The sequence below is a fragment of the Poecilia formosa genome, unplaced genomic scaffold, assembly GCF_000485575.1.
Source record: "Poecilia formosa unplaced genomic scaffold, Poecilia_formosa-5.1.2 Scaffold307, whole genome shotgun sequence".
Lineage (NCBI taxonomy): Eukaryota > Metazoa > Chordata > Actinopteri > Cyprinodontiformes > Poeciliidae > Poecilia > Poecilia formosa.
This window is the reverse complement of record NW_006800246.1, coordinates 38,598-50,292: the sequence shown is the minus strand read 5'-3', so window position 1 is coordinate 50,292 and position 11,695 is coordinate 38,598. Positions and strand designations below refer to the sequence as shown.

At 39.2% G+C, this 11,695-nt stretch overlaps 1 protein-coding gene across 1 annotated transcript in view; it reads right to left on the bottom strand.

Moving 5' to 3' along the window:
• The window catches only part of LOC103152292 (zinc metalloproteinase nas-14), a 17,819-nt gene extending 8,308 nt beyond the window's left edge, over positions 1-9,511 (bottom strand). Inside the window, exons 1-4 of the mRNA XM_007572701.2 lie at positions 9,335-9,511; positions 9,095-9,154; positions 8,373-8,422; positions 5,732-5,809 (exon numbers count right to left, since the gene is read on the bottom strand). Coding sequence (XP_007572763.1) covers positions 5,732-5,809; positions 8,373-8,422; positions 9,095-9,154; positions 9,335-9,386 — 240 coding nt within the window. The 5' untranslated portion in view covers positions 9,387-9,511. The remainder of the gene's footprint in view (positions 1-5,731; positions 5,810-8,372; positions 8,423-9,094; positions 9,155-9,334) is intronic.
• Positions 9,512-11,695: the final 2,184 nt, after the last annotated feature.

The window sequence follows — 11,695 nt, the reverse complement described above, 5'->3', positions numbered from 1 at the left end:
TTTTTTTTTTTTTTTTTTTTTTTTTCAGTCTGAAATATACAATTGCTTCTTTGTGTGCTTTGAAGTTTCTGTGCTGATGGAATTTTTTGTGACGCAATAAAAGCTGTGTAGCTCTTGAATTGCTACAAAATGGAGCCATATTTCCCTTAGCCCACTGGCTGCAATGTTGACACCACGAGATGCCGTGAGATCTAAATTCTGAACATAGTCTTCCACATCTGGTTGATGGGGTAACAGGTCCAAGGGAACCACAGACATCTCTCCCAGGCCAGATTAGACACATAGACCATCTTCATCAGTTCATTTTAAATACTGCATCGTATTCAAAAACAATCTAATTATTATTAATAATAATGTCACCAAAAACTGCTACTGCTGCTCAACTGATGGAGACATAAGAAAGAAGCTACAAGTCTTTTAAAAACATATATAAACATTTGTTTCCCAGTTGGTTTAATAGTTAAAATACAAGAAAAGTGAAATACCAACAGACTCGTAACCAGTTTACAGGAAAGCATAGAAATGGACTTATTTATCTCCTTCCCGGCTATCAGCAATGTGGGCTGCTGATGCTGTGCTGCTGTTGGTGTCAAGCAGTTACACATTACATTACGTTCTGTCTATTGTTTACATTTCCGTACCATACAGAGCAAATGTGTTCGAGTGGGTCGTTTACAACCCATCAAATATGGAGCGGCAGCATCATTTCTTTGGGATCATTCTTTATTCTATTTTTATGCTAACGTGTAAAATTATTAAACCAAAATTATTTATTTGTAGCTCTTCTCCAAGCAGGCAAAATTTCTTGTCACAATTTACAACAGCAGCAGCAGCAAATATCTGTAGGTTACATTTAATTTTACTTTTAAGATATTTTTAAGTCAAGTATGATTCAAAAATTTAAACCTGATAGAATGATGAAAAATCCTACTTAAATTAATGGTTTTAATATACCATTGTCAATCTAAACTTAATATTTAACCATTAAGATCCCTGTTTTAATCATCCCTAGCCTCCTAAAATATACCCTTCTGAAGTTCATCATGGCGCCTCGAATGATTAAGTGACGCAGTTGCAAAGGGTTAATAGTTTGAGTCATGCAGAAGTGATTTGACCGTTTCCATAGCAACGATCAGAAGCAAGACATTCCCCCAGAACTACAGTGAGCTCATTGTAGCTATGACCTCATCTATGACATAGATCAAAGAACATCTGAGGTTATGAATGCTTGGATCTCAAAACAGGAGGTCATATCCAAGCATCTCTTTGAGCAGTAGCAACGTGTTTAACAAAAATTTTGACAATGCAACAGATCGCAGTCACCACCGTGTTTTTCCCCCTGACGATTGGAGCAGGTTTTTTGATAACGACAGGAGTGAGAAAGATTTTTAACAAGCTGCTCCCGGGGGTCACTTTTGACGTCACTAGCTATAAGGATGAAAATGAGTATGACGAATTTGATGCATACCTTTTCAAACCTTCCCCAGCTGTGAAGCAAACACCACAGGAAAACCCACAGCAAGCTTCCTCGGCTGGGGAGGCTTGCTGTGGCTCATCAGGTAATTTTCAGAAAGATCAGTCTGAAAAACGGCAAACCTCCCCGGCTGGGGCAGTTTATGCTGGCTCAACAGGCCGTAGCAAACAGACTGATCATTCAGATCATTCGGATAGAGACACCGCTGATGAAGACAGTGATTTCCCCAGTCTTCCCAAAGTTCACAGACTGAGAAGGGTTGGAGCAATAAGGAGGAAAACAAGGCGTCCAAAACCTCAACCTGAGCTCTGAGGAACGCAACATTAGAAGACCGGACCCAAACTTCCCCGGCTGGGGAAGTTTGTATCATGCCGTCAGTCAAGATGACGGTCAACAAGAATTTTTAGCATGAGGTTGGTGCTGATATCTACTCCTTTGATCACAAGCTTTGCAGGTGGCGAATTCTGATTAGTTGGGAGATCGAACATTGTAGATATTCTCTTCTTTTGCTCTTTTCTGCAGCACACAAGTTAAGGTACGCAAACAAGGAGACCGTTGAGTCTAAAAGCTCAACCTCTGCTCTGAGGAAAGCGGCATTAGAAAACCAGACCCATCAAGAGATATCTGTCCTANCCAGTTTACAGGAAAGCATAGAAATGGACTTATTTATCTCCTTCCCGGCTATCAGCAATGTGGGCTGCTGATGCTGTGCTGCTGTTGGTGTCAAGCTCTCAGTTACACATTACATTACGTTCTGTCTATTGTTTACATTTCCGTACCATGCAGAGCAAATGTGTTCGAGTGGGTCATTTACAACCCATCAAATTTGGAGCGGCATCATCATTTCTTTGGGATCATTCTTTATTCTATTATTTATTTTATGCTAACGTGTAAAATTATTAAACCAAAATTATTTCTTTGTAGCTCTTCTCCAAGCAGGCAAAATTTCTTGTCACAATTTACAACAGCAGCAGCAGCAAATATCTCTAGGTTACATTTAATTTTATTTTAAAGATATTTTTAAGTCAAGTATGATTCAAAATTTTAAACCTGATAGAATGATGGAAAATCCTACTTAAATTAATGGTTTTAATATACCATTGTCAATCTAAACTTAATATTTAACCATTAAGATCCCTGTTTTAATCATCCCTAGCCTCCTAAAATATACCCTTCTGAAGTTCATCATGGCGCCTCGAATGATTAAGTGACGCAGTTGCAAAGGGTTAATAGTTTGAGTCATGCAGAAGTGATTTGACCGTTTCCATAGCAACGATCAGAAGCAAGACATTCCCCCAGAACTACAGTGAGCTCATTGTAGCTATGACCTCATCTATGACATAGATCAAAGAACATCTGAGGTTATGAATGCTTGGATCTCAAAACAGGAGGTCATATCCAAGCATCTCTTTGAGCAGTAGCAACGTGTTTAACAAAAATTTAGACAATGCAACAGATTGCAGTCACCACCGTGTTTTTCCCCCTGACGATTGGAGCAGGTTATTTGATAACGACAGGAGTGAGAAAGATTTTTAACAAGCTGCTTCCGGGGGTCACTTTTGATATCACTAGCTATAAGGATGAAAATGAGTATGACGAATTTGATGCATACCTTTTCAAACCTTCCCCAACTGTGAAGCAAACATCACAGCAAAACCCACAGCAACCTTCCCTGGCTGGGGAGGCTTGCTGTGGCTCATCAGGTAATTTTCAGAAAGATCAGTCTGAAAACAAACGGCAAACTTCCCCGGCTGGGGCAGTTTATGGTGGCTCAACAGGCCATAGCAAACAGACTGATCATTCAGATCACTCGGACAGAGACACGGCTGATGAAGACAGCGAGTTCCCCAGTCTTCCCAAAGTACACAGACTGAGAAGGGTTGGCGCGATAAGGAGGAAAACAAGGCGTCCAAAACCTCAACCTGAGCTCTGAGGAACGCGGCATTAGAAGACCGGACCCAAACTTCCCCGGCTGGGGAAGTTTGTATCATGCCGTCAGTCAAGATGATGGTCAACAAGAATTTTTTGGCTTGGGTTTTTTGTGGTTTTTTCTTCTTTTGTGCCTAGCTTTGCAGGTGGCGAATTCTGATTAGTTGGGAGATCGAACATTGTAGATATTCTCTTCTTTTGCTCTTTTCTGCAGCACACAAGTTAAGGTACGCAAACAAGGAGACCGTTGAGTCTAAAAGCTCAACCTCTGCTCTGAGAAAAGCAGCATTAGAAAACCGGACCCATCAAGAGATATCTATCTGTCCTAGGGAACGATTTCTCTAATCACAAAGAACAAACTTCCCCGGCTGGGGAAGTTTGCAGTGACAAGGAGACCGTTGAGTCTAAAAGCTCAACCTCTGCTCTGAGAAAAGCAGCATTAGAAAACCGGACCCATCAAGAGATATCTATCTGCCCTAGGGAATGATTTCTCTAATCACAAAGAACAAACTTCCCTGGCTGGGGAAGTTTGAGGTGACAAGGAGACCGTTGAGTCTAAAGCTCAACCTCTGCTCTGAGGAAAGCAGCATTAGAAGACCAGGCCCATCAAGAGATATCTGTCCTAGGGAATGATTTCTCTAATCACAAAGAACAAACTTCCCCGGCTGGGGAAGTTTTCTGTGAAAAGGCGACAGCTGAGTCTGAATACTCAACTTCTCCATTGATGAAAACAGCATTAGAAGACAGGACCCCTGAAGAGACCACTGTCCAGGTAATGATTTTTCCAATCTTCCCTAGGAACAAACATGGATACAGAGATATGGTTGTTAATAAACAGTGAAAAACTTGCGTAAAGTGTAAGGGAGTTATAATTACAACTGTCCATCCATTTCATCCATCCATTTTCTTCCTCTTGGGTCGGGTCGCGTAGGTAGCAGCTTAAGAAGGGAGGTCCAGACTTCCATCTCCCAAGCCACATGTTCCATGTCCTCTGGGGGAATCCCAAGATGTTTCCAGGCCAGCCGAGAGACATAGTCCCTCCAGCGTGTCCTGGGTCTTCCTCGGCCTCTCCTCCCGGTAGGACGTGCCTGGATCACCTCACCAGGGAGGCGTCCAGGAGGTATTCTGGCCTGATGCCCAAGCCACCTCAACTCTGAGCACTCTACTCTTTTTTAATCATAATAGTAATAGTACTATTATGATAAAAAAACAATAGCAATATTATATAAAGTTATATAATAAAGTCATGTTATAACTTTATTATAATTTAATAACATAATATGAAATATTACTATTGTTTTTTAATAATAATAATAGTACTAATAATATCCCCACAAAAAAATCTGAATATCTAGTCCATTACAGTCTTATATTTTTATGCCTTGATGTTTATTTTTGCGATTATTAATAAGTGGTCAATGTGGTAGATTAGCTACTGCAGCTATTAGCTAATTAAACACCTGCTGTACTGATGATCTGTAAGAGTTGGTGTTCAAGTTGCCTTTTATTTTCTAACTGCACTGAAACAGAATTCCACACCACATCTACATGTTAAGGTTGTCAAAGTAAAGCTAGCATAACTGAACTANGAGACCGTTGAGTCTAAAAGCTCAACCTCTGCTCTGAGGAAAGCGGCATTAGAAAACCAGACCCATCAAGAGATAGCTGTCCTAGGGAATGATTTCTCTAATCACAAAGAACAAACTTCCCCGGCTGGGGAAGTTTGCGGTGACAAGGAGACCGTTGAGTCTAAAAGCTCAACCTCTGCTCTGAGGAAAGCGGCATTAGAAAACCGGACCCATCAAGAGATATCTGTCCTAGGTAACGATTTGGCCAACCTTTCAAAAGAGCAAACTTTCCCTGCTGGGGACGTTTGCTCTGGAAAGAAGAGACCTGACTATCAAACCTTAACTTGTGTGCTGCAGAAAAGGGCAAAAGAAGAGAATATCTACAATGTTCGATCTCCCAACTAATCAGAATTCGCTGCCTGCAGAGCTTGCGATCAAAGGAGTAGATATCAGCACAAACCTCATGCTAAAAATTCTTGTTGTCCATCATCTTGACTGACAGCATGTTACATCTGTCGCACTCCCCCTGATTTTTAGTATGGCAGAGATCTCCCCTGGGTTTTGGCATTAGATATTTGATTACCTCAGGAATGAGGAACAGTTTTGACAAACTACTTTCTGGTAGCAATTTAGAAAAAAGTAGCTCTCAGGACGAGTGCACTCTCTCTCGGTATGATCTTAATGATGCATTTCATTTTGATGCTTCCCCGGCTGGGGAAGTTTTCTGTGAAAAGGCGACAGCTGAGTCTGAATACTCAACTTCTCCATTGATGAAAACGGCATTAGAAGACAGGACCCCTGAAGACCACTGTCCAGGTAATGATTTTTCCAATCTTCCCTAGGAACAAACATGGATACAGAGATATGGATGTTAATGAACAGTGAAAAACTTGCGTAAAGTTTTAAGGAGTTATAATTACAACTGTCCATCCATTTCATCCATCCATTTTCTTCCTCTTGGGTCGGGTCACGGAGGTAGCAGCTTAAGAAGGGAGGTCCAGACTTCCCTTTCCCAAGCCACATGTTCCATGTCCTCTGGGGGAATCCCAAGACGTTTCTAGGCCAGCTGAGAGACATAGTCCCTCCAGCGTGTCCTGGGTCTTCCTCGGGGCCTCCTCCCGGTAGGACGTGCCTGGAACACCTCACCAGGGAGGCGTCCAGGAGGCATCCTGACCTGATGCCCGGGCCTCCTCAACTGGTTCCTCATGACGCTCAACTCTGAGCACTCTACTCTTTTTTTAATCATAATAGTAATAGTACTATTATGATAAAAAAACAATAGGAATATTATATAAAGTTATATAACAAAGTCATGTTATAACTTTATTATAATTTAATAACATAATATGAAATTATAATAAAGTTATAATTTTATATTGTTTTTAATAATAATAATAATAATAGTACTAATAATATCCCCACAAAAAAATCTGAATATCTAGTCCATTACAGTCTTATATTTTTATGGCTTGATGTTTATTTTTGCGATTATTAATAAGTGATCAATGTGGTAGATTAGCTACTGCAGCTATTAGCTAATTAAACACCTGCTGTACTGATGATCTGTAAGAGTTGGTGTTCAAGTTGCCTTTTATTTTCTAACTGCACTGAAACAGAATTCCACACCACATCTACATGTTAAGGTTGTCAAAGTAAAGCTAGCATAACTGAACTACTTCCCTCTCCCTCCATATTTTTTTCTTAATTACCTTTTTCCTGACCTGCTAATCTAGTGATATTGTAGCAAAGCACTGCATCCCTTTCACTTTTATTAGGCATACACAGGGGTGAAAGTAGTTTTAAATTCTTGGGGGTACTATGACAAAATAATTATTTTATATATATATATATATATATATATATATATATATATATATATATATATATATATATATAAAGCTTTTATCACTTTTTTTGCAAAGTGATAAAACCTGGGTAGCTCTTGAACTGTTACAAAATAAAGCTGTATTTCCTTCAGCCCACTGGCTGCAATGTTGACACCTTGAGATGCCATGAGTCCTAAATTCTGAACATCATGGCATAGAGTGCATCCCAGTTTTCCACATCTGGCATATAACCATTCATTTTAGCTTTTAAACTGGATATATTGATCCAGTTTAATCAATAATCAGTAGCCTAGCATCATGACCTGTTTGTTCTGAAGATCCTCCAGCTTCCACTTCGTCTTCCTAACATGGCGCCTCCTCTCCCTGACTCTCATACTGATGGGAGCTCTGTTAAGTTAAAAGCTCATCTTCTGAAGTTGGGATATTTTTCCTCCAACAGGTTCCAGAGGAATCACCTCAAACCAGATGTTGGACTGGATTTTATTTCACTGTCATTTGTGAATGTTAGCTTCTCATTTTCAACAGTGGAGCTATAAAGGTTGAAAAAGGTTATTTTGGAGAAAGTCTCATCAATATCAATATTTCCACTAAGTAAGAGGCAAAAAAAAAGATAAAGGAAAAGCCTCTCAGACTCTGAGCCCATCTCTGGCAATCAGGGGGCAAGACGGGGTACACAGTGGACAGGTCATCAGTCCATCACAGGGCAACACATATGACAAACAAGACAAAACCATTCATGTACACTCTTAATCCAAATAAAGCCAATATGCATTTTGGGGGGACTTGAGAGAGAATGATTGAGTGACCTTTGGCTATTCATACTCAAACATTCAGCCTTACATGCATTTTAAAAGACAATTTTATGAAAATGCATGCTTCACATAGAAAAATCTCAAATATTTTGGGACAATAGTAGGTCACTTGAAGGGACGACTAGTCTATTCCAAGTAGACATGCGCCAGCATCCAGTAGGTGTTAGATTAGAGTGTTGTCTCAACTCTACTCTGTTGGGTAATGAAGAGGTGGAGGGAAACCAGACCTGTGAAGGCAGTAATCAATTAAACTAAAGATAAATGCATGGATGAGTTTCCCTAGATCTTGTTGAACTTGTTGGTCTCGATTTAGTTTCAAGGAAAAGGTAACAAATAAGTTACCATGGTGATTGATCCTGTGCAGCTAGCCTGCTCCAGATCTTGCTAACAGCCAGGCTTAGTAGACCCTAGAGCCTCATCTGCTCGGTCAACGCTCACGCCAATCAGAAGTAAGTTTTGTCCGTGATTGCATTATCTTATGTGTCTGTTTTGGTCTTTTTTTTAAAAAAAAAATCACCCTGCATTAAAGTGCAGGTATTCAGTCAAGTTATTAACCAGTGGTGGTTTCTGATATAGGCAACATGGCCAACTGCCCTAGGTAACATCTTGTGTGGGGCGGCATGAGTGCACATATCAATTAAGAAAAAATTTGCAGCTGACACTTTGCTGATTTAAAATAGACATCATAGCAAATAGACCCCCAGTGTCAATGAGCAAAAAAGTGTTGCTTGTCTTTACTCACCGATACCAGCATGTCTCCCTCCACCACTGCCACGTCATCAGAAAAAAGCTCTGGGAAAACATTCATGTTAAATGTATTATTTTACAGTTTCTGATTTTAAGGGGGTAAAATACTCCAAGATACAGCTTTGCAATACAATTTTTGCCATTAATGACACCTTTGAAATACTTCAGGACATGCAACCTGGGAGCATAAAGAAGGAAGACCACTTTCAGGAACAATTTTTTATTTTTATTTTTTAGAAAAAGCAAGACATGATAGGAAGTTTCAATGTCCTTGTCAATGTGGCTTTTAAAATTAAAGAGAAAAATAATATTTCTGAAAGCATTCCAACAGTTTTTCTTATAGTTTTGATTGGTTCTTTGCCTCCTTTAGTTGCTTGAAATGCCTTAATGCACAAACTCCAGTCCTAGAGGGTCACTGTCCTGCAACTTTTAGATGTGCCTCTGCTGCACCACACCTGAATAGAATAATTAGATCATTAGCAAGGCTCTGGAGAACCGATCTACACATGGAGGAGGTAATTAAATCATTTCATTCCAGTGTCTTGTACCTGTGGCACATCTAAATACTGCAGGACAGCGGCCCTTGAGGACTGGAGTCCGACACCCCTGCCTTAATGAATACACTCAACATGAAAGCCAAGCCTTGAAACTGTGTTTTATTTACTTTCTACCCAAGATCAACCAAACCATCAGCAGAAACTGACAAAGTGACCTCACCTTCTAATGTCTCTGGGTTATGGGTCACATGTTGTACTACGTTGATGTCAAACAGAGGCACTGCAAAAAAAAAGTCACAATCAACCGCTCATAAATAATGACTAAAGAAAACATTGATCATAACACCCAACTCCCCCAGATAACTGGAGTTTACAGTTTCTCAAAAGCAGTGAGGAACCATGCAGTTCTTTCTACAGAGATTTTCAGCATTACAGGATTAAAAGCTGGGTGACTTCTTACCATTTTTCACATAGGCAGCAAAAGTTAGAGCCACTAAGAGCTGAAGCAGCATAGCCTGTATTCCAGTCGAGCTTGCAGCACCACTCCCAATGTTATCACATGAAGTTGAATCAGCTGGGAGCTGAAGCCTTGTTGAAAACCCAGCAGAGCTGGAAAAACCCACCTCATTATATAGACTACTGTTTCTCAACGGGGGCGGTACCGCAGAACACCAGAGTTTCTGATGATTCTCTTCTTGTTTTCAGAAGAAGAGAATCATAGCTTTTCTTCTGAAGAGAAGAGCTATGATTAGTTGCAGTTCTATCATGTTTTAATGTTGCACAGCACAGTCTTTTGCATATAGTTCAAGGTTTAAACTGGTATTGTTGTACATCTTTTATCTGGTCATTTTGTGCAATATTTAACAACTAACATCAGAAAATGGCACAGAAGAAGAATTTTTTTCCCACTGATTGGCACCTGAGTGAAGTTGCCCCCCCACCGTAGCACAAACGTTTGACACCAATTTTGTCTGATTTGAAGAAGGTGGGGGGCCAACTTCACTCAGGTCTGATTGGCTGCTGATAGGCCTACCGATTTTAACTTGAATGTCCATTGCATTTTCGTAGACGCCTGTAAAAAAATTTTTTATTCCCATGGCTTTTTTATTCCCTGGAAAATTATTTTTGATGATAAATACAGAAACAACCAAAAAATTAAAGCATCAACAATAGTGATAATATTAATAATATTCAGTGCAAAGTAGCTAACACGTTTTTGATGGGGGACAGTAAGGGACCTGAATCTTCTCTGTGTCGTTCCTAATTTTTATATGTCCTAGTGAACTAGAACGATGCTTTCTAGGAACAGAGGCAGATTTATCCTCCTGCGATTGCGTTCCTATTTCTACTCTCAGTTTCTCTATTTTGTTGCGGGTCGGAGTCGATCAAAACCAGAATATGTGTGGCTGAACGGTTAGATATGCGTTTCTTTGACCTAGTTTCCTTTTGTTTTTGTTCGTTTTTCTTTTGATATTAGCTTTTCTGACTGATATCACCAGATTGGCTGTCTGGTTTCCAGCCTAATCTTCAGCCAGCCAATCAATTTATGACAGTGTAGTAACTGTGTTGTAACAAACAAACAAACAAACAATTTTATGAAGAGTTTAAGCTCTCCCCATTGACAGATCGGGGATCTAGTTAGAATAGCTCTGTTTTGGATCCCTGGCAGTGATGGCTGATCAAAACTTTTTTAACCATTTAACTATTGTATCGGAAAAAGACGCATTAGTCCCAAGGGTATGTGTTCCATGGTCTTTGGTGCCATCGCGTGGCTAAAATGTGAAGTGGAGCTTCAATCAAGAAATTGAAAAGAGCACTTTCATTATTATCAATGTCATGTTGAAGTGTTGAATTGACATCTTCTGCTTAAATAACGTGTTACACTTCTGTCTCATGCTATGGTGTAACTTTGCAAATGTATTAGTTGAGGTTGAAAAAAAAACTTTTTAGCAAATAATTTTGAAGCATAAACTTCTATTGTTTGAATATCTTCCATGGTGTGTTCTCCATTTGTGGTGTTTTAACTTGAACTTAGATAATGTACATTTAAATAATCATAACGATTATATCGGAAAAGGGCTCAATACGTCCGAGTTTTCCAGTTCCGTGGTCTTTGGTGCCATCGTGTGGCTAAAACTGTGAAGAGCTCCTTCATTATCATTGTTGAGACTGCAGAGTTGTCTCTGCAGTCTCATGCAGAGACATGTTAATTAATTTTTGATTAATTAACATGTCACAATTCTATGTGCTATTATTGGTAATAACTGCAAATTTAATTGTGAGGGTGACAAATAATTTTATGCCCAGTTTTTAACAAAGAATAAACTTATTGTTTGAACATCTGCCGTGGTGTGGTCTCCCTTTTTGGTGCCGTGTTAATTATAAATGTAAAGGTAATTTTATTGTTGCCTGGGGTTATACTTGTCCTGGGATGTCCCTTCCTAAATGTTTGTTTCAAGTATACTAATGCCAAATATAGTACAGTCATTTTTATATGGAATATTATTCTCACGTCTCAAATAAAGTAAAATTTAATTTCTTTTGGAATTAGTAAAATATTTTTGATTTTGAATTTGAAGAAGTTGTTATGAACTGGTAAAATATGGGGAAAAATACATATTTTATGCATACCACACTGTATAGGCTTTGTTATCCTCAGAATCAAACCTCATAATGCAACTTGCTACCAAAGATCATTAAATAATTTCTTCAACAAAGGCAGATTCACTAAAAGACATGGTTGGCAAAAAGTCTAAACTTCATTCCAATGAGACATTTATGTTGGAAAAATATATATATATATATAAAAACTGGCCAATAA